A 26,877-nucleotide genomic window follows, 5' to 3' on the forward strand; every position below is an offset into this window, starting at 1 on the left:
TCAAAGGCCGCATTACAACAAATATACCGTGGTTTGCCATCCCTCAAGTTCCCACGCAAATCACTAGCCATCGTGAAAGAGCTCAACAACAAAGGCTTCACAGTAAAGTTTCAATGGATTCCTTCCCACATTGGTATCTCAGGAAACGAAAAAGCTGATGGGCTTGCATACGCCGCGCTCTATCATCCTCCCAAAATCAAGGCCCCAAAGAGTAATCAAGTGCAAAAATCTCACATTCGAAATCACTTTGCGTCGCTTTGGGTTCCACCGCATATGCCCTGCGTAACCAAGCGATTGCACCGAGAGGAAGCCACACTTCTATATCGAATAAGGACAGGATCTGCAAATACACCGGCCTGGTTATTTAAAACGGGGCGAATCAATTCTCCGAACTGTTCGGCATGCAACGAGACAGGAGACATTGAGCACTTTTTGTGGTCCTGCCAGCAATTCCAAGATGAAAGAGACACTCGCCTGAAGAATCTGCAAAGCAAGAACCTTCCGCATGCGCGCCTGCAACACCTTATATTTCCCGCGGGATCAGTTATAGCCCGAAAAGAAACTTCACGTCTCCTCATCGAGTTTTTAAGAGAGACTGGCTTGAAGGACACATGGTGAAACCCTTCAGCGGTATTGTGCGAGACGCTCGGGCGGAGCAATTGCCGGCCTTGTTCGCCAGGCTAAACCCGCCTGTTGCTACAATTCACCACCACCACCACCACCATTATCGCGCGTCACATAATCATTGTAAAATAATAGACATCACGTAAATATGCAGCTGATCTCAAAACGAAAATTAGGCGCTGTGCTCAAAGCTGAAAATGTTCAAATGCAGCGCAATAAGGGCAAAGGTCACACGTAGCGCTCGTGCGTGTCTCCGTTTTTACTTTACTCAGCTTTCTTGCGCTGCTGTTAAATATGGTCAACACTTTCTTCTCTCTGTGGCTGTAAGAAATAATTTGTAATTTATGACATTGTAGAAGAAAATGAATTTTTGTTTTATTTTACATCAAAATATCACTGGACAGATAAATATGAAAACAGGTATATTAATAGAACTGTTTATGCGCACTAGGCTCAGAAAACAAGCAGCATCGCTTTTCCTCCAGGTGCTATAACAGCTTGAAAGTCAATTTCCCAGGCTGTAGATGAGCTTCCGCTTGCCATGGATCGCACGCATACGTAGAGAAGGAAGAACAGGCAAAAGTGCATGCCCTTTCAAAGCAAGGCAAGCGAAGTAAATAGATACGCAGATATCTGCGTATAATAGACACTGCTGGCCAGGTTACGGAAACCTTGTCAGTAAATTTGTTTTGAATTAGTCACGGCATGTATTCAAGCACAAATTTGCGACATAAAATAGCATCAAGATGGATGCGCAGTGTGTATGAGGCATAATGGTAGGTGTACATCATGTCACAGTTACTAAAGGGAAAATCCGACATCCACCCGTTCGTAGCAATTGCTACAAAGGAAACACATAAGGGTTCCTCGAAAGAAAAAGCCTCGTAGTTGAAGATAAATTCGCCCTGGTCCGGGACTCGAACCCGGGACCCCACCTTTTCGGGGCAGCCGCTCTACCATCTGAGCTAACCAGGCGGCTAGCAGATGGTAGGGCGAAGTAGAATTTGTCAGCAACTCGAAGCAAAGGCAAGAGTTTGGCGTGATAGTTCTACGGAAACCCGCAAGGTGGAGAGAAGTCATCATTAAAGGGAAAATGAGACATCCACCCGTTCGAAGCAATTGCTACAAAGGAAACCCATATGGGTTCCTCGAAAGAAAAAGCCTCGTATATAGGTGAAGAAAAATTCGTCCTCGTCCGGGACTTGAACTTTGCTACAAAACTTGCTACGAACGGGTGGATGTCCGATTTTTCCTTTAATAATTACCTCTCGCCACCTTGCGCGTTTCCGAAGACGTATTGCATGATGTCACAGTGTCCAGATATTATGCAGTGCACATTGGAGAGACGTATTTTTAAAATGCAGACAATCGAATGCTTTTTTATGTAAAAAGGAACTGTGCGCGAAGCCAGATGTTGGTTTAACCATCGCAGCTGAGCCGCAAAACGGTGCTCACCTGAAAATTGTTTAATTTCACTCGAACACTTTTTTTTTCTATGGATGTATTCTCGGGTGTTACGTGCCAAAACCACGATTTATTATGAGGCACGCAGTAATGGGGGACTCCGGATTCATTTGGTCACCAGGTGATCTTCAACGTGCCCCTAATGCACGGAACAGAGGCGTTTTTGCTCTTCGCCCCCATCAAGATGCGGTCGCTGCAGCCGGGATTCGATCCCACGACCTCGTGCTTAGCAGCGCAACACTATAGCCGGTTAGCCACCGCAACGGGTGTTTCTTTTCGTTAAACCAAAGGACCAGATATTTCATGGAGTCATGCGTGCCAAAGAGCACGTGGCAGCGCTAACACTGCGATAAATGATGCTACAAAGAGGAACCAGGCTACCGTTTGTGTCGTACAAAAATAGAAACGCGTTTTACTTTAAAGCAAGAAAAACTGACAGCTAAATAGGCCACTTGAAAACAACAGTGCAATGCACAGTACTACAGTGCAATAGAACCAGCTTATATATCAGACCACATTGGTGCTGAAAAAGAAACTCAAAGTGACCTCGGCATTACGTTGATGAAGACTTTTGATTTAAAACTCAATCATGAAGACACCTGATTATGGAAAAAGCTTTTGGCGCAAGACCGTAGTGCTTGCTTTGGTGCTGGACCTTGGTTCCTCTCTCAGGGTGTCATGCTGTGACTGACTTGAATACAACAGGGGTGATTTATTATAAATATGGCAGTAGCACGATTGTACAGAACTCAGTGAAGCACAACGCTTCTTTTGGGAGAGTGGTCAACAAAGCCCTGCAGTGTGTGCGTATGTGAGTACCGTGTGGGAGGCCTCTTCCAAATTATGTTTATTCCAGCCAGACGACTATTCCGTCTCAGGTAACTGCATAATATTAGTACCTGGCCAGTCAGTCGCACCGCATACACTTTGAAACAAACTGCACTCGCCATGGGATATATTGTACATGCCCTCCCCCTCCCTTCCCCACGCACACAACACACACGCACACAACACACATACACACAACGCACACACAACGCACACACAACTCCGTGTTGGTGGTCGCTGTTTGTTTCAAAAATGTAGAAGCCTATACAGAACATTGCACTGACAAGCTTCATTTTATTATTGCCAATATACACTAAGCTATGTGCGTATGTGTGAATCTCAGGTTAATTGAGGCGTCTGTGGTTTTCAATTTTAAGTACAGTTAAGCATACAAAAGGCGACAGATTCAAAATGACTATTGTTTCATCTTAAAGGAACAACAGTCAATGAAGACAAAGAAAGAAAAAGATATCAGGTTGGTCTTCACCGATTCCGCTACAAATGTAATTATCACCCTACCACTACCTTGGTCATTTGGTTGGTTGTTTTTTATGCGTGTCACCTACTCATGACAATATTAACATATCGTTTGTGCAACTATGGTTCAAAATTTTGTTAGGCCATGCAGCCACTTAGAACACGATATATCAAAAACGAATGTGCACATTCTCTCGTGACTTCCTCTTTTATTACTCTTCTAAACTAATCTTACTATTCACTTGAGGGCACATGTTGAAATTGCGGAATTTAAGATGATCAGCGAAGTGATGCGACGACTTGATTACTTCTTGGCCTCAATTTCGGAATCTGTGCACATGCTTCAAATAGAATACTTATGAAGTTATTCGGTGAATCGTTTTAACTAGCAACCTGAACATTGGAATCTGTCGCTCAAGTAAAGTCCTCTCCTTCACTTAATCCATATCATTAGGTCCTACTGTTCTTATGATCCATGCGCTTTTTTTTATTTTTGAAATAAAGAAAAAAGTGGCACTTTCAGCGGAAAGGCGAAGCATCGATTGCGACAGCAAAATAGCAGACAGCAATAGGAAGTAAGGGTACTAGTTTTATCGGCAGTATAAACTTGGAAACATCCGCCAGCTAACTGAATTAACCAGCATGGTGTCAGCGCGCACAAGCCAACGAACACATCACATTCGATGAGCTCGGACACTCGCTGTCAAAACGCTGGTATTAGCAAGCGCAGCAGCGAGCGAAGTGACCTTCGTGCGACCTATCGGTTCAACGCAACAGCGGCGAGAACACAGCGCGCACAAAGGCACGAGCCGTCTGCAGATCAATGTCAAGGTATACGGTCACGCGCGCAAAGTACGCACTTGGCGGAGTCGAAGTCCCTCCCGCGCTGCCTCCGTCAGTTCCCCTTGCGCCCGGTCGCGAAAGGCGCAGTCGCAAGCAAATTACACGTCAGCTATTTCCGTAACAATGTCTATAGCAGAATGGCACAAGGTAGAAAATAGTCCTGATAATTTAAAGCGGTGGTCACATTACGTTAACTGTGTAGTATTAGTTAACGTTAGTATTAGTTACGTCAATGACACATGTTGCTTTAATTATTACTTTTTTTTTTACTAAATGTGTTGCTCCAGTTCAAGTTATGCAAATTTTCACCGTTTGTTTCTCACTTTTCACAGTCTACGATTCTTACATTTAGTTATTCTTTGTTATAGAGTGGGGAAGTGAGGCTAGCAGACAACATGCGAGCAATTCATCGTGGCTACGAACGTGATGAGAGCATATCTTCGCTGCTCGGGTTCTAGCCCCTTCCGCGCTGTGCTTTTCAAATGCGCTGAGAGTACACAAAGCCACGCAGTCTAGTGTTACCGCTAACTATTTTCATCATGAATCGACATAGTCAGTGGCCAGGCAAAATCATTTCCCGATGGTAGCCCACTAAAGCACTCGATCCGCAGCTAACGGAGCAACAAAACCAATACCGCATACCATGTGCCCTCATATGCGGCGGGTTTATATGCCAGCATGAAAACAAATAAAATATTACGCAACAAAAAAAAAGTCGCACTTTGCGTTCACTCCAATAAACTTAAGACTTGTTCGTAGCTAAGAGCTAACGTCGCTTAGTGAGCTTTGTTGAGAGCTTGCGCATGCTTTTTTTTTTTTTGTCAAAGCCACAGCAAAAACGAGTACATTCCGAAAAGGCAAGAATAGACAGTAATACATTTGTCAAGCCCACTGGCTAGCCCTTGCGTGTGCTACAACAAAAAAACTAAAGCTAAATTTAATATCCAAGTTCGACGCTACCTCGCAAAGCGCAGGGCACGCTGAAATACCTATAGTTGCTAAGTTTTGTCACTGTCCGCCTGCATGAATTTTCTTTGCGGGCTACATTGTAGTCCGGTTCTATGTCATGAACACGCGGAAAATATTGTGTAAAAGAATACGTCGTGCACTGTTCGTAATGTACTTGAGAAGAAAAGTCCTCACCTCTTACGATTTTCGAATGAAACGGAGCAGTGCCGACATGCGTAGACTGGAAGAGCAGCCATCTTGATTACGGCATGAGGCATCAAAGCAGTACCGCAAACAGCGCGTCTTGCGTGGTATAGCAAAAAACGGTCTGTATGAAAGGTCAAAAACTCTTAAATTTTGTTTCACATTTTTTTACCAATTACAATCACTTAAAATGGTTGCGTTTTAGTTTTGACTCGATTTATAGGCTAGAGATCAAGAAGAACCGAAAATGCCTGTTTGTTTTTTTAACAGGTTTCTGTCATACACTCTTAAGCAAAATTACGACCTTTTGCCATACAACTAGAATCGTCATCTGTCTTGTCCGCATTTCCTTTCTTTAACGCGGCGAGCCCAGTGCATCCAAGTCACGAACGGCATGCCCGTCATCAGCATGACAGAGCATTCTCGACAGGAAAGTAGCGAGCGCAGCGTTTTCAAGTAAGGAAACGCAGGCAACACACATGGCGATTATCGTTGTGTGGCAAATATAGACCCCAAAGGGTGTGCGTTTGCTCAAAAGTGTAGAGCATTCACAGAAAATTTATTTTGCGGTACAGAAAATTTCTGTAAATTTTCTTTAAAGTTACAGCTTTTTTTATACTGTGGGGAACGCCTTGTGGTAATTAACGTTCTTACAGGTGAAAGGTTCGATCCAATAGCGACGCGTGGTTTTCTGCTTCGAAGATATTATTGCAAAAGTTTAAGGGGAATCCCGCGAACGCCATAATGCTCTAATTTTGGAAATAGGGTTCGGTAGTTGTTAGAATGAAAGGGTCTGTAACAGTCTACGGAGATGCCTAGAGTTAACATTTTGCTCTCGAAATTATTTTGGGCTCAAAACGAGTCATCACCCTTTAAAAGCGTGAGCCCTTTAAAAGAGCAACTGCCTCCTCACTGAGGCCTAAATATTGATTTACACAAGAAATGAACACAAAAAGAGGTTTAAGAAAAGCTAGGAGACTTCAAATGTGAATGTTATCTGGAGTATACTACGCTACAGTCACGTCAAGCATGTAGAGGCTTACACTCTAAAAAAAGTGTGCACCCTTTTGGGTGTATATCCGCCACACAATGATAATCGTCATCTGCCTTGATGCATTTCCTTTCTTTAACGCTGCGAGCCCGGTACTTTCCAGCAACGAACGGCATGCGCGTTATCAGCATGACATAGCATTCCCGACGGGAAAGTAGCGGGCGCAGCGTTTTCAAGAAAGGAAACGCATCAGGGCAGATGACGATTATCGTTGTGTGGCAGATATACAACCCAAAGGATGCAATCTTTTATTTAGAGTGTAGAACCTGCAAGACGAAAACAAATAAATGTGATTGCTTCACATAAAACAAACAAAAAATAGAGAATGTGTACCAATATAATGCAAATGAAATATATTAATTGTAAAATGTTCAACCACCACGACCAAAAAGAAGAAAAAGAAAGGATTTGCACACCCATTTCACCAACTCCATTGCGAAGGAAACGTCTCATAAGGCTATGTATTTTAACTAAATAAATATAGTCTACTTCTACATGGTGAGTCTCAGAATGCTAAAGTCTGTCCATGTAGGTAGTTCAATTTTCACAGCATGCAATACTATATGTCCTACAAAAAGGAGGGTACTTACATCAGAAAGAAGAAAAGGTCGGAGCTTATCTGTTCCCCACTACTCTTGCTGTACTATCACAAATTAGAATTACTTTTCAAATGTTCTAATAAATATTAGTTTTTTTATTGCTATTTTGAATTATAAGTTCTTATACCCTCACCACCTAGAAGACAACCCCAACCGCTGGGGTCTCTTCCACTCGCGCGCAGTGCGTAAACGCAACAAAAAGCGAGTAATTTTATTGTCGAAATCAACAGCGGATAAGATGGTGGTATTCACTGTGAGATAATGCTGCTGTCGCAGTAAAAATGGGTTAAGAGCCGAAGGAATCGCTGAAGCCTGCTGTATTTTTTTCACAACCACGGAGCTTGTAGGTTTAACAGTGCGTCCATATGAGCTGCCTACATGAACATCTCTTTTTTTAATTGTAGACCAAGTATAATGGGTGTATGTACTGTACAATACGTTTTTGCGAAGCGAATCACCACATAAAAGAAAGGCACGGGACGGACGCTAAATGTCCGTGATGTGCTTCGACCTGGTGGTTTGCATTGCGCTAAACTTGTTGTAAAGGACGCGCGCCAACTAACTCCAAGTTCTACTGAAGCTTACATATACTATAAAGATCAAGATAACGTTTAAAAATTAGCTAACATTGCGTTCCATTTGAGAGTGGTTGGGCGATGAGCAGTAGTAGAGCAGTAGCGAGAATCTATAATGATGATGATGATAATGCCTGCGACCGCATCCCTGTGAATCTGGAGATCGACGGGCAATCCCCGATTTGGCCACAAAATAAATGGGCAAATAAAACTGAAAATATGAAATTTTCTAGTGCGCCCCTGCTGTCGTCTTTGCACCTTTCACACAGCGCGGCCGCAGCGGCACCAACGTTGAGCTCACACCACACAGATGCACTTGCACTGCACCTGTGCGGGGAGGCTCCCCAGTAGAGTGCACTGGAATAATGCACTAGTACACTCTAACACTCACACTAACATTGTTCTAGTTCACTATACTCCCCAGTGCCACGGAAGCCCAGCGCCATCGCAAGCGCATCATCGCAATTGTCCGCTGCGGACGTGGAGGTTGCGGTACAGCCACTGTAGTTGCGGGGACCTGGGCCCGAAGTGCAACGGGATGCAAGCGACGACGTGCACTATTCAACGACGACGTGCACGATTCAACGACGACGTGCACGATTCAACGACGACGTGCACGACGGTTTCCTCCCCGTCCTGGCATCGAGGGCAAGCCTTGTCCAGATCCGCCGCCAGCCTCGCGCAGAACATGCACACTCGCAACCGCGAATGCCTTCCTTTCTGGCATTTGACTTTTAGTCATCTCGACGTATGTATGTTTAAACGGAGTGCTGCGCTTTTGACAGCTGTTCACTCCTCCTTTTAAAAATATTTCAATGCAATAAAAAATCTAAATGCGTAGTTTACTCTATACAAGAGACTTCCTCGACGTTCGCCCGGATAGCTCAGTCGGTAGAGCGTTAGGCTTTTAACCTAACGGTCCGGGGTTCGAGCCCCCGTTCGGGCGATCTTTTTTGTTACATCGTGGTTTGTGGACAATACTTTCATTTGAATAGTGTGGTTTAACGTCTTGAAACTGCACGATGGGTTATGAGGAACGCCGCGGTGGAGAGCTCGCGAGACCAGCTGGGATTCTTTAAACGTGCACCTAAAGGACGTATACGAGCATGTTTTTCCTTTTTACATTCATTCATTTTTATTGATTTCTGTGAACGGAATCGAACCCGGGACCTTATGCTCAACAGCGCAGCGCCATAGCAACTGAGGTGAAGAAAGTTTGCCCTTCGCGTTTTATACCTTTGTTCTGAGATAACTACATATACTTCCTGTGCCACTTGGTCTAGTCCACGTTTACCGCAATTTTATGGTGTGATTGCCCACAAAATGAAAGCACTTATCATGTGAAGCTGCTTTCTTTCTTACCTGTCCCTACCCCTCCTCCCCTCAGTTTCGAGTCGGTCGGTAGGTCGGTCCGAGGACACAGTAAAGCGGCTCATTTAGAAAGATTAAGTTAAGTTATGGGGTTTTATACGTGCCAAAACCACTTTCTGATTATGAGGCACGCCGTAGTGGAGGACTCCGGAAATTTCGACCACCTGGGGTTCTTTAACGTGCACCTAAATCTAAGTACACGGGTGTTTTCGAATTTCGCCCCCATCGAAATGCGGCCGCCCTGGCCGGGATTCGATCCCGCGACCTCGTGCTCAGCAGCCTAACACCATAGCCACTGAGCAACCACGGCGGGTCATTTAGAAAGATATTTACCCACAGTAATGTCAGTGAGTGCACCAGCGTTCTGTGTCATAAAACATTAAATCATGGCATAATACCTGCAACATAGCGTAATGACGGCTCGTAGGGAATCCCCTGATATTCAACGACCTGACTTCTTTTAAAGCGAAGCTTTCTTTGCGAGTCCCCTGCGCCTCTCTTGCTGACCGTGAACATGAGCTCCCCTTGAGTTGTCATAAATCTTGTCTTCCCTGATTTCGTTTTTTTTTTTTCCTTTTAGGAAGTTGCTCATAGCAGGTTCCTTTTCCATTGCCGCCACCTACTAAATTATCTCAGCCTCTCTGAGTGTGCGTTTGATTGTCTTTGTTGCCATGTAACTTACCATACAGGTCGCATATTGCTGGTAAGCTTCCTGGTTCTTTTCCTCTACCATGAGTCAATGTTTTTCCCGCACAAATACCTGAACACTCTCACAACTCGTTTACTTTCTTTCATACTCCTCCGTCGTTCTTCAAAATCAATTTTACTCTGAGCTTTCCCTCACATCAAAACTTGTCCAGCCCTTATCACCCTACACAGCTTCATTTGTAGTCTTGCCGTGAGCGCCCAATGCGAGGCGTCCCACTGACCTTTGGCACGGCTGGTCTCTAGGGGAGCGCGCGCGCGCTCCCCTAGGGACCGGCCGTGCCTTTGGTTGCACGTTGCGCATGTTGTGGCACGTAGCACGCATGTAGCCCGTCGCGCATGCGTTGCATCGCCTGGCAACCGCGTGGATGGTCGCATCTGCGCCTCCAAGGGGAGCTCGTGTACCTCAAGCCAATATTGTCAGAAACTCTGTGCCCCCAAAACAAATGGCACAGAAAGCCAGCTTGCCTCTTTCAACCCCTATAATGCTGGTTGCGTTCAAAGGTGCATTTCATTGCAGAGCTCCTTGTTCACTCAACGCCATAAACGAGCTTCTCAGCGTATTAGCGAATACGAGCGACTCGCCAATTCCACCACGGGCAGGCACGTTCTAGGCACCCTAGGCATAACCTACACCACCCAATTCGGACCAAAAGTACCTGTCCCTCCAAACATTCGCGCTCAGCTAGTTATCCCGTCCATACCTCGCTATATGCACCCTGAACACAATACGCAGCGACGTGCGGAAAGAACTAAACGACTACAAAAGCGCTACTACTAAGCCGCTCACGTAGCCTACGTGGAGACAGCGGAATACCCCAACCAAAACGCCATGGCGGTCGTCGCAGGGCTCGCAGTAGCCTCGCCGCGACCGCATCAATACTCACCACTCAATCCGAAGAAGGAGAAGAAACGGCCATCGCTTTGGCCTACGCCGCTATCAATGCACACTGCATCATCAGCGATTCAAAAACGGCCATTCACAATTACACAAGAGGACTGATGGCGCCCCAAGCGCAGAAGATACTCTTTGGCACTCCTCCCTCAAGGCAACGCCGCGTCCAAATCATCTGGGCCCCTGGTCACGGCGGGTCTGGCTGGAAACGAAGCCGCCCACGATGCCGCCCCAGCTCTCGCGCACTGGGCGCATCATCCTTCTCCTGAGTCTTCCGATCCTGACCAGCCCTCTGTTCTGCATCGCGGTCACTCGCGGGACCGAATGGTTACGTTCAGAGAAATCCTCATCCACTACCGCAGAGAGTGCTCCGCCACCCCCCAGCACACAAAACACTGAATAAGTCTCAATCCACCACTTGGCAACTACTTCAGACGCGAACTTTCCCGAACCCCGTGCTATACAACCGCATTTACCCTGGTGCATACTCCCCACTCTGCAAAGCGTGCGAGGCCCAAGCTGACCTCGATCGCATTATCTGGCAATGCCCCAAAGCCTCACCCACCAACACCTACCGCACTAACACTACACGCATCATAACTACGGCCGAGCAGAGGGAGACTTTGCTGCTCAGCTTTGACTCAGAGGAGCAGCTCTGGGCTGTCCGGATGGCCGAAGACGCCACCAGAAAGCAAGGACTGACCGCCGTCTGAGGAAGGAGGGGACTGAAGGCTCCAACCCCCGCCACCACTAGACCCCATCAAGGACATAATAATGTTTTATCTCTCTCCAAAATGGGTACGCACGTGCCACTGTGTCACAAGTGGCATATAATCCTTTTAAATGTACTTATATGTATCGTACTTTTATATGTGCACGAAGGGGCACATGTCACCCCGATTCTACCCTCGGCGAGCTTGATACGTCGCGTTCGTCCTACTCTAACAATGTGCATGCATCCGCCTGAACTGATGCTCGCATTAACTTGTGACCGGTCGATCTGTGGTTATTTCACCAGGTAGGGCGACATCACAGCAAGCCGTATAACACTAGAAATACTACTTTTACCAATACTAATCAACTGTCGCATAAGCCACTCATAGCGAAAACTGTACGACACTCGAAAATGCATGCACTCATATAGCGACAATCATAACACAGCCGAAATACATACAATCTAACGACATTCATAATGAGACACTCGAAACACAATCGCAGCGGCAATTATAAGACACCAGAAAACACACTCCTAGCGACAACGAGACGCTGTACAAAAGACTAGTAACATCTTGATGAGGGCTAGTTGGTTCATATTTAGAACTGAGGTTGCACAGCGCTGTTCAACCTCAGTTGTGAAGACAAAAGATAAACGAAACAACAATCATTGAGTCAAAAAATTGTGTGTATACCATCTAGCTAACTTTTTTGCTTACACATCGGAATTCCAACATGTGTGTGGTATTTTCATAATCTTCTTCTTCTTCACTGCTGGGGAGCGTCATGCAAGCGCTTGCAGTAGATTTAAGTATCATGCACAGAAATATATATTGCTTGCAACCACGTAACCTCTAGCTTTATTACTATATGCAGGAATACTCACTGCTCACAATTCCTTACACATAGCCTGAAGTGGACTCCACCCATGCTTCCTCGTGGGAAGTAACATCTAAAAGGAAGACAAAGAATTAAAGCGCCTTGTGGTGAGTTGGTTGTTTGATTCATTGCGTCAAAAAATCCGTGTCGCTTCCGCATATATACTCAGCGTCTATAGCACAGCCGTCATGCATGCTTCTCGGGTTTCTCGTTTCCCGGTCACGACGCTCTCGCTGCAAAATTACTCAGTCCTGGACTAAAAAACAACATTATCTCATGAGATCCATGCTCTGCAACCCTCTGCTGCACTTTCATACAATGTGTGTTAAAAATTTTTGTTTTCTCTTTTGTGTATGGGCGTAGACGTCCAGTTGGACAGCCACTGCATGGAACAGTTGGCCATCACGCTTGTGCGTTCTAAGCTTTTGTAGAATGTCAAAAGTTCAAAACTATATTTAAAAGGCATTCCTTGGAGGTATAGCCCCAGCTTTGTCGTTCCCTTGTTTTGTTTGTTTCGATCGACCAGTCGCGGTGCCTCCGTAACTTTGTGGCGTTCTGCTGATGAGCAACTGTCGCGGTTTCGGTTACCAGCCGCGGTGGTCGCATTTCCATGGCGGTTAGTGGCATCGTAAATACTGCGATAAATGATTTGAAGGCGCACTCAGCGAATAACAAAACCAGCCTCGTCGCCCAGGGCTCCATCAGCGCGCGCATGGTGCTCCAAAGTGTGAAGAGCAGTGTAGTACATCTCTTGGGCAACGAAGACCTGCATTCTCCGTACACCTGGCCCCTCGACAGCCACGTACTCAATGGCTTCGCAATTTCTTTTGCGTCAAACGACATACACAACATCCTCGATAGCTTTCCCGCGCGCTTTGTTTATTCAACCGCCTCCTGTAACGCAGGCACCGGCACAACAGCCGCGCGATGGCCACCAAGAACATCCAGGAGGCGGCGCGTGGCGGCGGCCATGTTGTCATCGCCGTTCCTGCCGAGACGGCGGAAGTCCAGGCGGCCGCCACGACAGGCGGCGTGCAACGCCGTAGTCGGCCGGCGGCGGCAGCACCAGCGGCCAGGCCGTCGGCTCCCTCGGATTTCGCGCTGCTTGAAGAGGCTCAACGACGCTGCACAACTGTGTCGCACAGGCAGCGCGTCACGCAGTGCGCGTTCCGCGTTCTGCGAAAGGTGCTCTTTGCCACCGGGGCCTTCCTGGTGGTTGGCTTCGCCACGCGCGCACTCACCGAGTACCAGACGCTGGGCGACGACCTGATGATTGCGGGCGTGATACTCGAGCTCGCCAGCTGGGCCCTTCTCCTGTGCACGTGCACGGAGCGGACGCGAGCTTTTCTGGCTTCTCTGCTTAGGTTGAGGCCGCGTGGAAGGAAGCTCGAGATCTAGCCGTGCGGCGACGCGCCAACGGTGCGAGGCGGCCATCGCCGCGTCTCCGTGCGACTTCATCTGCGTGCCGGTGGAACAAGGACCGATCGGTATCCGCGCACGGACTGCGGACAAGATTGTCGTACAGGTCCTCCGTTGACAGGCGACGTTTTGCGTCCCGAACCGAAATTGGGAGCCATATGCCTTATTTACACGTTTATTCGTAGTTGTTTTGCGCCTTGTGAACCGAAATAACTCGGTCTGTAGTGAAGTACAGTGCTTGCGGGTCACGTGTCTCAGGCCTGGATGTATACGGCCTTTTTACTGCGCGTTCCGAGTGTCGGTCGACACTTTCTTACAAGATCTTAAATTGTTTCTACTGGTAAGAAGTTCCGTATGTACGGGGCCTTCCTTGCGCAGCAGACTTGCGCACTCTACTTATTTGCTTTTCAGTGTTGTATATACATCCTATATAGCTACCGGGCCCATGTGGCACTTCTGAACCACAACAGGGTCACGTCCATTGCGCGGTGCCAACTCTTGACTCTCGCTCGTAAACAAACTCCCACGATAAACTCACGCAATTACGGCAATATGCATGTTGGATGTATGTCAACACTCTTCCCCCTTAGATATATGTATATATAAGCGAAGATATAAAAGAAAAAAAAAACATTGGTTGACCACGACTGCGGCTGTCTGCTCAAGGACAGCACGATAGTTATCTAATACCTTTAAAGAACTTTGACATCACTCGTATATAGCGGATCGGCTGGAATAAATAAATAATTAATTCATTAAATAAATTGACACGTGTATAAATTGTTTTTCGGTGATCGTATCTCACCAACCAGTCACTGTTACAAAGCTGTCGCTCGGCGCAAGACGCCCGTTCTTGTTTCAGAATTCTCTCGAACTTCGTTGCGGATTCTATGGCGAAGGAATATGCTTGGCAAATTGCATGCGCGACGCGAATAGTTCTGTGCATTCTGGGACGCAGGCGAGCGCTATATAGCGGTTACGCTGGAATCTACACGAGTCGTGTATAAATAGCTTATGACTATGACCCGTGGACCATATTTCGACGCGGCGGGTGTGCTTGCCGCGTGTCACTGTGCTCCGAGTGTTAATTGTTTCTGTTTGGCACAAGTAAGCCCAATAAAATGTTCACGGCTTAACCCTTTCGGGCGCCAAATTATTCCGTTGATTGAAAACTTACTTTCCCCGCATTTCTTGCATAGTCGGAGACAAAGCTTACGGCTGTAGAATAGATTAAGAATCATACTTAATTGGCAATTTTTGTCAAATTTACAGAATGTGGACTCTATGTCAAATTGTGAAACATCATGTTATGAGAGCATCAATTATTTCTTGTCTAGAAGGCTTGTTTTTCGTTGTTTCGTTGTTTTTCTTTGTGAAAGACAGTTGTGAAAAAAGTTAACCCGCTTTATGCAACCACATACAGAGATAAAACACACCCGACCGTCTACCTTCCCACTCGTATTACTGAAACACGTTCGCACGTGCTATTCAAAGTTGCCGCGTAATCCAGTCAGCGGAGTTCCTAGGTATGCGATCGACACATTTTAAATATAACTGCTTTCATCAACGCTTTCGCTGTGGACGCATTATTTCGGCGTACACAATTGTGCACGCATCACCTGAAATGGTTAAGTCACGGATTTGGGAGAGCCTTCAACATCGCGGCAACGCGATTGACAACGTGCAGCTCCATGTGACCTATAGCACACAGACGTAGAAATGGGCGGCTCCGTTCTCTTTATACAGATGGCACCTAAATCTCCCCAGTGCAATAAAATATGTACACCTTCCAAAGCTAATATATGACTTCTTTCCCGGTGTTCGAAGGGTCTGATCGATCGGCTTTTTGGCGAATAAGGACGGTGCTGGAGACGGTGCAATAGAAAGCTGGGCTGATACCGGAGATGGCAAAATCAAAAGTTGACCTATCCCGGAACATGTAATCCGCGCTCACGTAATGGGGATCTCAGTGTCTTGCTTATATGTAGGGCAGGCACGTAATAGCCATGCTGCGAAACGCGTTGCAGATGATGTGAATAGTGTTATAGCAGTTAACTGCTTTACAAACGCTTCGTTTCACACAGACCCTAAAATCTGCCTTTACTGTCTGTCAGCTAGATAGATAACTAACTAACTAACTAACTAACTAACTAACTAACTAACTAACTAACTAACTAACTAACTAACTAACTAACTAACTAACTAACTAACTAACTAACTAACTAACTAACTAACTAACTAACTAACTAACTAACTAACTAGATAGATAGATAGATAGATAGATAGATAGATAGATAGATAGATAGATAGATAGATAGATAGATAGATAGATAGATAGATAGATAGATAGATAGATAGATAGATAGATAGATAGATAGATAGATAGATAGATAGATAGATAGATAGATAGATAGATAGATAGATAGATAGATAGATAGATAGATAGATAGATAGATAGATAGATAGATAGATAGATAGATAGATAGATAGATAGATAGATAGATAGATAGATAGATAGATAGATAGATAGATAGATAGATAGATAGATAGATAGATAGATAGATAGATAGATAGATAGATAGATAGATAGATAGATTCTATCGTTGATTCGTACACCAACGTGGTTTTCGCTTTGTTTCATTCTTACTTTCATTCATTTTCTCGATCTTTTTTACTTTCTTTTTCTTTATTTTTTTCTTTCACATTGAAGGCACAGGTTTCATATGTCTGATAGGCCCCGATTCGACATATGTGTGCTAAGCTGATTAGGCCTGAGAAAGCTCAACTTCTATAGGCCTCGCGCGGCCAGACGAACGCGAGTCAAAATGCGAGGGCAGTTAACGCATAACTTTGTCGAGGCAACAGTGCGAAGAGGAAAAGAAATTGAAGACGTGTGGAGCAGATTGTCGAAAGTGAGTTTTACTGTCTGCAGTACACGTGCCAATCCGTAGTGAGCGCCGTGAACGTGTGCCTTTCAATGCGCCATACATAATTGCAGTGCTTCACCTCGGCCTTGGTGTATTATACTTTTAAGAACAGCTCGAGCTCGTATTCAGAAGCTCCATGTCGTGTTCAGGGGACACGATTAGCAACAAGGAGGTTTGGAACACTCCTTGACTGGGAAGGAGCAGATCGACCGCGCGGTTCACGGTCCGCGCTGAGCAACAAGTTCGGCTGCAGGATCGAGCGGGGCGCGGCACGATCACGGGCGTCATCGTCGAGGCTGCCTCGCGAGCAGAGGCTCGATGCGGTCGCGCGGGCAGCCGAACAGCGTGGCGCAGTCGACGCGGCTGAGCCCCGCCAGTATGGCCTGCACGAAGGGGCCGCCCCTGTGGTCGCCCCTGGCCGCTGACTTGAGAAGAGTGGCCACCACCGGGAACCTGGCGCGGGTCAACCGGGTCACCTCGCACAGCAGCTGGACCTGCGCAGAAAGGACGCGTCAACGGCAGGGTCAAACGTTAAGCAATTAGGGCGATCGCCGTTTTATCGAAACATCAAAAAAGGAAAGGAGAGTCGATGAAAGACAAAGTCTACTTCATAGGAGTTGCGGTCTAGATATGAGTTACTGCGCGTGGCACTCTATCGCGTCTTTGAGCGCTGAGCTTATAAGCTTGCAGTCGCAAGCGTTAAGGCATTAGCAACCGCTCTCTTCGTGGGGCACTTGACCAATGAGAGGGCCGAAATCTTAAAGTTAGAGTCAGGGGTTTTCCGTGCCATAACCACGATATGTCTATGAATCACACTGTAGAAACGGGCTCCGAATTAATTCTGACCAGCTGCGGTTCTTTAAGGTGCACCTAAACCTAAGTGTATACATGGCCACACGGGCGTTTCTTTACATTTCGCCGCCATCGAAATGTGGCCGCCGCGGCCGCGATCGAACCCTCGACCTCGAGCTCAGCAGCGCAACGAGCCACTGGGATGACGGTAGATTTGGACATTGGGACCAAAAAACAATGCCGTCACAAATAACTCCTTTGAAACAATTTTGGGACTTTTCGCTTCGTTGAAATGTCCTGAAAAAAATCAATATACGTGCTGAATGAGAGCGCGTTCTTGCTTATGCACGGAAAGGAAACGTGTACTACCTTCTAACGTAGCCCTGACAAGTCTTGGGCGGTATTCTCTGGCGATCACTTTCGGTGATAGTTTCACTTTTGCGAGATTTCGCGGCACTCTGCACTAAACGCGTCGAAGTATATGCCTGCAGGGTGTTTCAGGCAACTTGTGCCAAGGATTAAAAAAAAGAAAGTGGTTAGACGCAGCTATATGAAACCAACGGCATATGTTTGCCGTCATGTGGCACTCCTTAGAGTATTTCTTTTTATATTCCGCTTAATTGGTTGATTAACTAAGATGAATTATGCAAAAATTTTAATATTCAATTTATGGCCAAGTGCGTTGCGTTGTAGAGGGTGTTCAGAAACGGCCGATACAATTTTTCGTGGCAACGTAAACATGCTGCGTGGCGATTTTTTCCGGCGTTTAAAGAAAACCCGCGAAATATGAAATAAAAACACTTGACTGCGCTCGTGCACGAAGCATGTACGTTGCCACAAGAAAATTGGATCGGTCATTTCTGAACCCCCTCTACAACGCAACGAAAGGCACTTGGCCCTAAAGTGAATATTAAAATTCTTTCGTGTTTCGTCTTAGTAATTCAACTAATTAATCGGGATATTAAAAAAATACTCTAATGAGCGCAACATGACGGCAAACCATGGATATGCCATTAGTTTCATTCAGCTGCGCCTAACCACTTTTTTTTACCACTTTTGAAATCCTTGGCACAAGTTACGTGAAACACCCTGTATACGACCGACGACAGCGCCCTCTTGGCAAAGTTTGAAGATGTCACAGAGCGGGAAACGCTGTCGGATGGGCTCACGGAGACGCTTCCGCCTTCCGGTGCCGAGTCCGGCGAAAGTGATCGACCCACAATACTGCCCCAGGAGCTATACTTTTGTCAGCTAAGGTAATAGACCGTTTAGATTCGTTTGACCTGCGTCCTGCATCTACACCTCGCAAGTGTGCGTACCCAGTGTTCTTTTGTGTGCGTGTGTGCGTGTGTGCGCGTGTGCGCGTGTGCGCGTGCGCGCGTGTGCGCGCGTGTGCGCGCGTGTGTGTGTGCGCGTGCGTGCGCGCGCGCGCGTGTGTGTGTGTGTGTGTGTGTGTGTGTGTGAGAAAAACAAGAAAATTGTGACTATTTTTGTACCCCATTTCTTGTTCTCTTCTGAGTTCTGTGAGCTTGTCTTTCTGCGATTTCACCAAAGTATTCAGTTTGTTGTTTTTCCGTTATCTTACAGAAAAAGAATTATACAGTTTATTCCATTAAGGGAGTAAGATTTTACTATCCCGATGACTGCATCTTTCATGTAGTACGAAAGAGTCAAATGACAGATCATACATGTAGAGATAAGCACTGTGGGGATGCGCGACTCTCACGCGTCCCCTGATATGTTGTTTTCTCGCATAGCTACCGTCTCCTGTAATGCGGCTTCGCCACGTAGCTTTACTGCGGTGGTCGGTATGCTTGCAGGGCAGCACGAGAGGTGGCGCGAGTGTTCCTCTGCTAATGCCACCCAACGGCGGGGTTACTTGGGCGTAAAAAGGAGAAGGCTCGTCCCCTTTGGCTCGCGGTGAGTCGGACTTTGGCGTTTTGTCGCGCGCCCATCGGCACGTTTTGTGGTTAGCAACTCGGCTAGCAGGCATTAGTCTATGAAAGCCGCAATAAATGCTGTTGTGATTGTTTGCACTACTGTGTTGTCGTTCCTTTGTCCCAAGAGCACGGGTGAGAACCCCACAGCACGCACCAAAATACCTGGCACTATACGCCACACATTCAAGTAACCACTCTATACCACAGTCTATGTAGCCATGCTTTGAGCGGTATGAATCGCCCTGGCTGCAGCTGTATTCTATCCAGACACTAAGACCAATTGGTTCGCGCCCATGCGAGGTTTATCTGCCTATGCTTAAATTGCATGGCTAGTCAAGCTGCACAGGAATCTCTATTGATAGTAATGAAACGAACAAATCTAATTTTGCTCACAGTAGTGATGCCAAATTTTTTCACACTACCGTATGATGAGTATCGTTCTCTTACAAATCAAGAAAAATTCTGTTTTTCGTAATAAACAGAATTTCAGAAACAGAAACAAAATAAAATAACCTGTTTCCTGCACTGAAAGAAATTTCCTGTAGTAAAAAATGTAAAATATAAATGTTTAGTACTACTATTACTTCACGGAGGTATCATCGAAGCACAGGCAAGCAGGACATGGCACGCACTACGTTATATAAGAATTGTCCATCACAAAGACGATAAACAAAAGCAAAATAAACAAGATGGTACGCAATAACAAAACAGAAATACCATGCTGCAAGCACCGATTCTCGTCAATCATGGAAGCTAAGAAGCAATGTAACCGGTTCGAGGCTGTGTTCGGGTGCCGTGTTCCGAGGCCCTGTTCTCGCACGGTCACTTTCAAGCATATACTTGCAATGGAAAATAAATAAAAAACTATAGGATTTAACAGCCCAAAGAACCACAGGGGCTATCGTGAGAGACGCAGCAGTGGAAGATTAGGGGGTCTTTGACGAGCACCTAAATTGACATGCGCAAGTTCTTTCTTTTTTTCTTTTTTCGTCCCCTTCGACATGTGACCGCCGCGGCCGGGAGTCGAAACCGCGTCTTGATGCTCCGTAGCAGACAGTCATGCCCTAGAACACCACCGCACTACTGGCACTGAGCAAACACGCCGGGCGAAGAAATTGTGCGCGAGGCAGTTTCTGCGATAACGCGGTTGTCCGCTGCAATGTCTGCAGTTTTTGCGGAGCTTTCACATCTGAGCTTCGTGGTGCAACAACAAAACAACAGTGCAGCGAGCGGCAGCGGCAGACCTGGCAATTGGTGTCGGTGACGTTCATCGGACTGAAGTCTCCCCTGGCCGTGAATACCGGCGTGACTGCTGCCGCCGTGGTTGCCGTCTCGTAGAGGGAGAACAGCGCCGACAGCGCCACCAGCACGGAATACCAGCCCGGGAAGAGTGTCAGGCTGGTCGCCAGAACCGCGAGGAACACCAGGGACTCGAGCACTAGCCGGCCGGCCGCGGAGCGCGCCGACGCTGAGACTGCGGTCGATGCCGGCACCAAGTCGCGTACCAGAGCACGGGAGACGACGTCCGCATCGTGGACGAGTGCCGCTTGCCCACTTCCCTGCTTCACCGGGCCTGCGCCTGAAGACACGAACGCATTAATGCACAGCACAAGAAGTAATTGCTATGCGATAAAGGTGGGTAGAGAGAAGAACTGACATGTCGGGCGCTGATGAAAGAACTTATACCTCAAACCAAAGAACAACAAAGGAAGGAGCAATCAGAGACCGGATGGGCCCAGACAGACGGATCGAAGTGTTTTAAAGGGGTGTTTCTTTGCGAACCTCGCGGCAAATGTGCTGGCAAATTTGTACCATTTGACTGACCGCTTCAACAAAGCTTCGCGTCACATAGATCGCAAGATGTGCGTTGGATCTACGTTTTTCCTGCGTAAATAAATTTTGCCAATAGTTATACAAAAACTAAATGGGTGCAGGAAGCGTGAGCCGCTTAGTTATGTATCAGTTGGTGTGAATGTACCAATTTAGTTACGTATGTTTGTAAGTGTGCCCCATGCACTATTTTTATATGTGTGCGTATAGCACGCACCTTCGCACACCCGTGCATATGCACGTGCTTACCTGCTTTTACGTGCACGGCGCAGGTTCTTTAGTTGATCGCGGAAAGTGACGGGCGAGCATTATCCGGCCGCGAGAAGCAGCTGCGCGTACTTGTTTAGCGTTTTCGGTATCTGAAACAGCATCGACAAGAACTGGCACCCTGGAGGCTAGAAGAGCGATATGATTGTGGCAGTCAACGGCGAAGCTTATCACTTGCAGATGCCTTCTTCAAGTTGAGGGTAGAGACTGGCGCGGGCGAGACGCTAGGATTGAAGTGATTAAAAGGACTTCATTTTTTTAGACAACAAATTCGATCTTTGTACGAGTCAACCGCCAACTGCATGTCTTTCAGCATCTATATAACGACACATAAATCATCGCTGACTCATGAGTCGCGATGAGAGAGAGAGACAGAACACTTCAGTGAAAGGCAGCTATTTTAGCCAGCGTATAGACTTCGCTGAAGGAGAGAGGCGCCAAAAAAAGAAGGAATAAGTTAAAAATAAAGTGGGCGCTGAGTTTTCTGACTCATGGGCAACGGCGTGCTATGGTAAAGACCTGCAGTGTATGCACCGTCCTACAATGAGGTGACAGGATTCGCCGCGTGAAAGGTGCATGAGGGTGACAGAGTAGAACTGCAGTTTGTCGAGTTGACCAAAGTTCATCGCACGCCTCTGTTGTGTGAGGCAGGCTAAAGGGCACAGTCAAATGACAAAGGTCTCTGTGTAAGCGAATGCATGCAAAGTTCATAGAACGCACGCTCGTCGGCATGCGCTCGACACTCAAACAGAATATGCTCCACGGTTTCAATTGAGCCACAGTTGTTGCAGTATGGACTTGTCACTTGACCGAAGCGGTACCGTAAGCCGTTTCCGTAGGCAGAGTTCAGGCGAAGACGATAATATAGTTTTCAAACGGCGAGGTATGTTGGATGGGAGTCATGGATCTGAGATTTGGGTCGATTCAGTAAAGGAAAGGGTAATGTTGGGTAGGCAAGCTCCACAGCCGGTCCTTTTCCTCAGAAACAAATCTTGTAGCTAGTTGGGAAGGGGTCGCGATGGCGAAATGGCAAATACATTCTGGCGCCTTACGAGTCAAAACCACGATCTGATTATCAGGCACGGCGTAGTCGGGGGCTCCAGATTAGTTTTGACCACTCTGTCTTTTTTTTTTTTTTTTCTAATATGCACCCAATGCGCACGTGGTACACGAGCGTTTCTGCATTCCGCCTCCAGCGGAATGCGGCCGCCGCGTACGGGATCGAACCTGCGACTTCTAGCTCAGCAGCGCAACGTCATAGCCACTCATAACAACGTCATAAGACACGGCGACGGGTCGAAGATAAAGAGAAACGATCTACAAAATAACGTTTCTCAGCCTAGCTCCCACATGCTATTTTTATGATGATACCGTGCCAGTTGTCCGTCACTCGCACCTGTTCTCCTTGCGTGTCTCGCCTCACGACTTGTTAGGAAGCAGGCAAATGTCTAACTCGTTAATTCCCTTCTTTTGTCTTTTTTATCTTCGTAATGAGATTACCTCAAGGTGTCCTGAAAGCGCTCACCGCCGCCTAACTCCGGCGTTAGGCCTGAAAACAAACGACTTTTTTTCTTCTTTTTTTTCGTATCATCGGCTTTCATTAGGATGCGTCTCCTGTTTATGAAGGTAATTTAGCCAACTACGTATGTATCTTCGGTTGTATGCTCCATAGGAACTCAGTTGTGGTACCTTTAGAAAAGTGTGTGCCCGTAGACGTGTGTAAACGCGACATCTTTGTGAAGTCTCACGCGTGCGTTGATTGATATCGCCTAATTGTGAAAGAGCTATACCAACAGTATCGTAAGAAATAAAAGACTCAGAATAAATGCGGGTGGCATTCTTCAGTGAACTGTGAAATTAATTGGGCTGTATATTTACGTAATCTATACAGCCAAGAGCACAAGGTCGACTTGTCACCCGAAGTAAATAACGATCCTTAACTCACCCTGCTCTTAGTCCTTTTTGTATTTTGTACGTAATAAACAGCATTGAAACACTTACCTTTCCCGTCATTCGTTGCCGCGTATAAGGGACAGACGAAGCTGCACAACAGCAGAAGCGTAACGCACAAGCTTCGCCCACGCATGGCTTGTGGCGCCGAAGGCACTGCCGCGTTATGAAAGATGCGTGGGCGACCAATACAGCCAGCTAGCTGTCTTTCTTAGTTTACGATAAAGACGGCACTGTGACAAATGCAAAGAAAAATACCACATGCTCCAGATAGCTCGCTCCAAGCTATCGCGATCGCTTGTTTAAATCTATCACAATCGCTTTGAAGCTGGGAGTCACAAGTTTTATCTCCGTGTGGTAGGAGATATGTTTAAAAAAGCGCGCGGACATTTTCCTTTGACGCTTCCCGAAAGCGGATCCAATCAGAAGGTTATGCCAAGAACATAAGGTGCTAACCATTTACGTTACGCGTCAAAAGTCAGGTTTAAAGTAAGCTGAAAGCGAAACACAAACGTAATTTTGGCAGGATGTCGCCACCTTAGTTTCGGTATTATAAAGAAAAAGGCTAAACGTATTCTAAGTGTTATATAAAAAGCAAAATTGATAACTACAAATTTATTAGCAGTTTCTAAAATAAAGTTTATTTAAATACTTAAACAGTTTATTTTTCTGGGTATTTGTTTTCGCGTTGGCAATCCTTCAATAGCCGGCCGATGAGAAGCAGATCCGCACGCTCGTAACAATGGCGTCTTCGTCTGCCAGTTCAAACACCAATCTGATAGAAAATTTTTGTGCTGTCACTGGTACTGTAGAAGTTTTTTACTATTTGGTACTGCCACATGACAGTATTCTTATTACCCTATTGTTTAAGTGACCAACGTGCTCGGGCTGGGACAAATGTATGCGTAAAGTGAGCAGTTTTGTTCCGACTGCTTTGTCCCTTGACATTTGCCTCGGCGCAGTCAATGAGTCAGTGCCAGCTGTTTTACGAAAACCGAAAGGCTAGTCTGTACTGTAATATTAAGTTTGTGCCTGTTTGATGCTCGCATAAAATTGTTTCTCTTACTTTTGCTTCTGAACTCCTTACCGGGGCTTGTCCTGGAAGTTCCTCCTGAGGGACTTGTCCGCTTCTACATTCGCTCGCTCGAAGTCTACACCTTTTCCCCCTGAAGTTAGCATAAAGATTAGATACCTTCGTCAGTCTGTAAGGAATAGCACTTTAAACTGTTTTGTTAGGTGTAGTCGTTGACCTTTGCAATGTTCGTCAAGCCGTCCAATGTGTTTCGTAATCGCCTTGGCGATTACATTGGCGATATGCCACCTCGTTTTGCATTTGTAGGAGCGGACGAAAATGTGGCCAAGCAGATGCTGGAAGCCTGCAACGGCAATCTGGAAATGGCCATCAACATGCACGTCGACTCGGACTGGACACAGCCATCGAACTCGCATACCAGCGAAGCCGCCTTGGGATCGAGCTCGGACATGCCCCCGCCCCCCGTAGCCGCACCCGAGTGAGTCAGTGTGGAAGGATTTTGCTTCATTAATGATTATTGTGCGCCTAAATAAAAAAAATAATGCCGTGGTGGCGTCATTACTTATTCGCATCATTGGTACGTCCTTGTACAGCGGCTTGCACTGTCTGCAGCGCTAAATCGGTGCGCAGTGATCAAATAAATCGATATCTGTTCGTTGCTGGTCTGTTTGAGAGGCAAGGGTTGTGTCCGGAAGAAGGCATAATAAGGACGCCTGACCAACGCAGTATTTAGCCCGGTGCCTTGAACTTGGCAGCTGCTGTATTATTACTCTTTCCTTGTTCTGCAGCCGCACTAGACGGAAGTGCGGGCGTCTGTACTGGGGCATGCTTTACTGCCATCAGTCGATCCACCCGGCCGCCCAAGTAGGAGGGTACCACCTGAAATTTAAAACCTGTTAATAGGGAGTTCTAGGTTTTGCACACCCCAACTTAGGGGACGTAAACTGTCTAATGCACAAAAGAACACAAGCAAGGTGTGGGGCTTTGTATACACAAGCATGCTTGTTTGCACTATTTCTAAACCCCCCCCTAATTTGCCCCAGTTGATTGTTTTTACGTGAATATATATATATATATATATATATATATATATATATATATATATATATATATATATATATATATATATATATATATATATATATATATATATATATTGTGACGCAGCAGTAATCACGGCGTTTATTCCGCCTCAAAAGATTAGGCGAACCGACCACGCCCACAGCACGGAGCACACACACGAGAACCAGCCCCACAAGCGATGATGAAGAAGAACCCCATATGAACCCCATATGATGATGATCGTGTACAGATGACAGAATATAGCTTATAAATTCCCACACTAATGTCCCCTCGCGCGAGAGCGGCCATCCTGGCCGCAATTCAAAGGGGCGGTGAACGTCTCGTGAAAGGCTTCATACGGGAAACGTGGACAATCTCAGCGGCGCGGCAGCGGCGGTCATTTGGAACAATAACTGGTTCCACGCGATAGTTCACTGGAGAAGTCTGCTCCAAGACTCTGTAGGGGCCGATGAAGCGAAGCTGAAACTTGTCACACAAGCCAGGAGTACGAACTGGTGTCCGGAGAAGCACTTCCTCGCCAGGGCGGAAGCACACGACGCGATGAGAGGCGTCGTAATGCTGCTTGCGGTCCTGTTGCCGTGCTTCGGTGTTGATGCGGGCGAGCTGGCGACAACGCAGAATGCGGGACACATATTCTTCGCAGGAGGAAGGACATTGATGGACAGTTGGCGCGAAGAAAGAGACGTCAAGACAGGTAGAGGGCGAACGACCATAGACAAGGTAGTATGGCGAGTAACCGGTCGTGCGTTGAACCGCGGTATTATATGCAAAGGTAACGAATGGTAAAATTGCGTCCCAGTTTCTGTGATCCGGGTCAATGTACATGGCTAACATGTCAGACAGCGTGCGATGAAATCGCTCTGTGAGGCCGTTGGTTTGCGGATGGTAACTGGAGGTAGTCTTGTGGGTGGTTCCGGAGGCTCTGAGTACTTCGTCTAGTAGTTGCGAGAGGAATGCTTTTCCACGGTCGCTCAGGAGGACGCGAGGAGCACCGTGACGCAGTATTAAGGATTGAAGTATGAATGCAGCAACTTCAGAGGCCGAGGCAGAACTCACACAAGTTGTTTCGGCGTAGCGTGTCAAGTGATCAACGGCTGTCACAATCCATCGTTTACCGGTGAGAGTCACAGGAAGAGGGCCATATAGGTCAACTCCAACGACCTCAAATGGTTGCGACGGACAAGGAACCGGTTGCAGTTGTCCGCTTGGAGCTGATGTAGGGAGCTTTCGACGCTGACATAGAGCGCAGGAAGCGACATACCTCGCTACACTGGCGGACAATCCAGGCCAGTAGAAGCGCCCTTTGATGCGGTCATAGGTTTTCTGGAAACCAAGGTGACCAGCAGTCATATCGTCGTGAGAAGCCTGCAGGACATGAGCACGTAGAGAGCGTGGCAGGACAGGAACCCAGCGTTGACCGTCAGGGTGATAGACATGACGGTATAGGACGCGGTTTTCA

At 46.7% G+C, this 26,877-nt stretch overlaps 4 protein-coding genes and 1 non-coding gene across 7 annotated transcripts in view; 3 read left to right on the top strand and 2 right to left on the bottom strand.

The window, feature by feature from the left end:
- Positions 1 to 5,430, bottom strand: part of LOC135915039 ((3R)-3-hydroxyacyl-CoA dehydrogenase-like) — a 153,661-nt gene extending 148,231 nt beyond the window's left edge. For both annotated transcript variants that reach the window (XM_065448015.1, XM_065448016.1), the window contains exon 1: positions 5,380 to 5,430. The gene's annotated coding sequence lies outside the window, so the exon portion shown is untranslated. The remainder of the gene's footprint in view (positions 1 to 5,379) is intronic.
- A 3,056-nt stretch (positions 5,431 to 8,486) lies between these two features.
- On the top strand, positions 8,487 to 8,559 carry TRNAK-UUU (transfer RNA lysine (anticodon UUU)). The gene has a single exon. It is a non-coding gene; the product is annotated as a tRNA-Lys (tRNA).
- Positions 8,560 to 12,206: 3,647 nt separating this feature from the next.
- On the top strand, positions 12,207 to 14,231 carry LOC135915012 (uncharacterized). The gene is made up of 2 exons (XM_065447965.2): positions 12,207 to 12,284; positions 13,083 to 14,231. Exon 2 carries the CDS (start codon positions 13,105 to 13,107, stop codon positions 13,573 to 13,575), a length of 471 nt encoding a protein of 156 aa, XP_065304037.1. The 5' UTR covers positions 12,207 to 12,284; positions 13,083 to 13,104; the 3' UTR covers positions 13,576 to 14,231.
- A 2,261-nt stretch (positions 14,232 to 16,492) lies between these two features.
- On the bottom strand, positions 16,493 to 23,574 carry LOC135915037 (uncharacterized). 2 transcript variants are annotated; one of them, XM_065448009.2, is made up of 3 exons: positions 23,354 to 23,574; positions 20,500 to 20,834; positions 16,493 to 17,017 (listed from the first exon to the last, which is right to left on the bottom strand). In XM_065448009.2, the coding sequence occupies exons 1-3, from the start codon at positions 23,436 to 23,438 to the stop codon at positions 16,808 to 16,810; spliced, it is 630 nt and encodes a 209-aa protein (XP_065304081.1). In that variant the 5' UTR covers positions 23,439 to 23,574; the 3' UTR covers positions 16,493 to 16,807. The 2 variants fall into 2 exon arrangements, with proteins under 2 accessions (XP_065304081.1, XP_065304082.1); XM_065448010.2 differs by having other exon boundaries at positions 20,500 to 20,828; positions 23,354 to 23,560.
- Positions 23,575 to 23,954: 380 nt separating this feature from the next.
- The window catches only part of LOC135915036 (UBX domain-containing protein 7), a 31,707-nt gene continuing 28,784 nt past the window's right edge, over positions 23,955 to 26,877 (top strand). The window contains exons 1-2 of the mRNA XM_065448008.1: positions 23,955 to 24,105; positions 24,642 to 24,813. Of these exons, the coding sequence (XP_065304080.1) occupies positions 24,045 to 24,105; positions 24,642 to 24,813 (233 nt within the window). The 5' untranslated portion in view covers positions 23,955 to 24,044. The remainder of the gene's footprint in view (positions 24,106 to 24,641; positions 24,814 to 26,877) is intronic.

Source organism: Dermacentor albipictus, chromosome 1 (assembly GCF_038994185.2).
Source record: "Dermacentor albipictus isolate Rhodes 1998 colony chromosome 1, USDA_Dalb.pri_finalv2, whole genome shotgun sequence".
NCBI classification, from domain to species: domain Eukaryota; kingdom Metazoa; phylum Arthropoda; class Arachnida; order Ixodida; family Ixodidae; genus Dermacentor; species Dermacentor albipictus.

Excerpts from the sequence above, each read along its gene's own strand:
- LOC135915012 (XM_065447965.2), top strand. The coding sequence starts at position 13,105 with ATGGCCACCAAGAACATCCAGGAGGCGGCGCGTGGCGGCGGCCATGTT.
- LOC135915037 (XM_065448009.2), bottom strand. The coding sequence starts at position 23,438 with ATGCGTGGGCGAAGCTTGTGCGTTACGCTTCTGCTGTTGTGCAGCTTC. Across the intron at positions 20,835-23,353 it reads GGCAACGAATGACGGGAAAG|GCGCAGGCCCGGTGAAGCAG; the intron begins GTAAGTGTTTCA and ends TCGTGTCTTCAG. Across the intron at positions 17,018-20,499 it reads TCACCGACACCAATTGCCAG|GTCCAGCTGCTGTGCGAGGT; the intron begins GTCTGCCGCTGC and ends CTTTCTGCGCAG.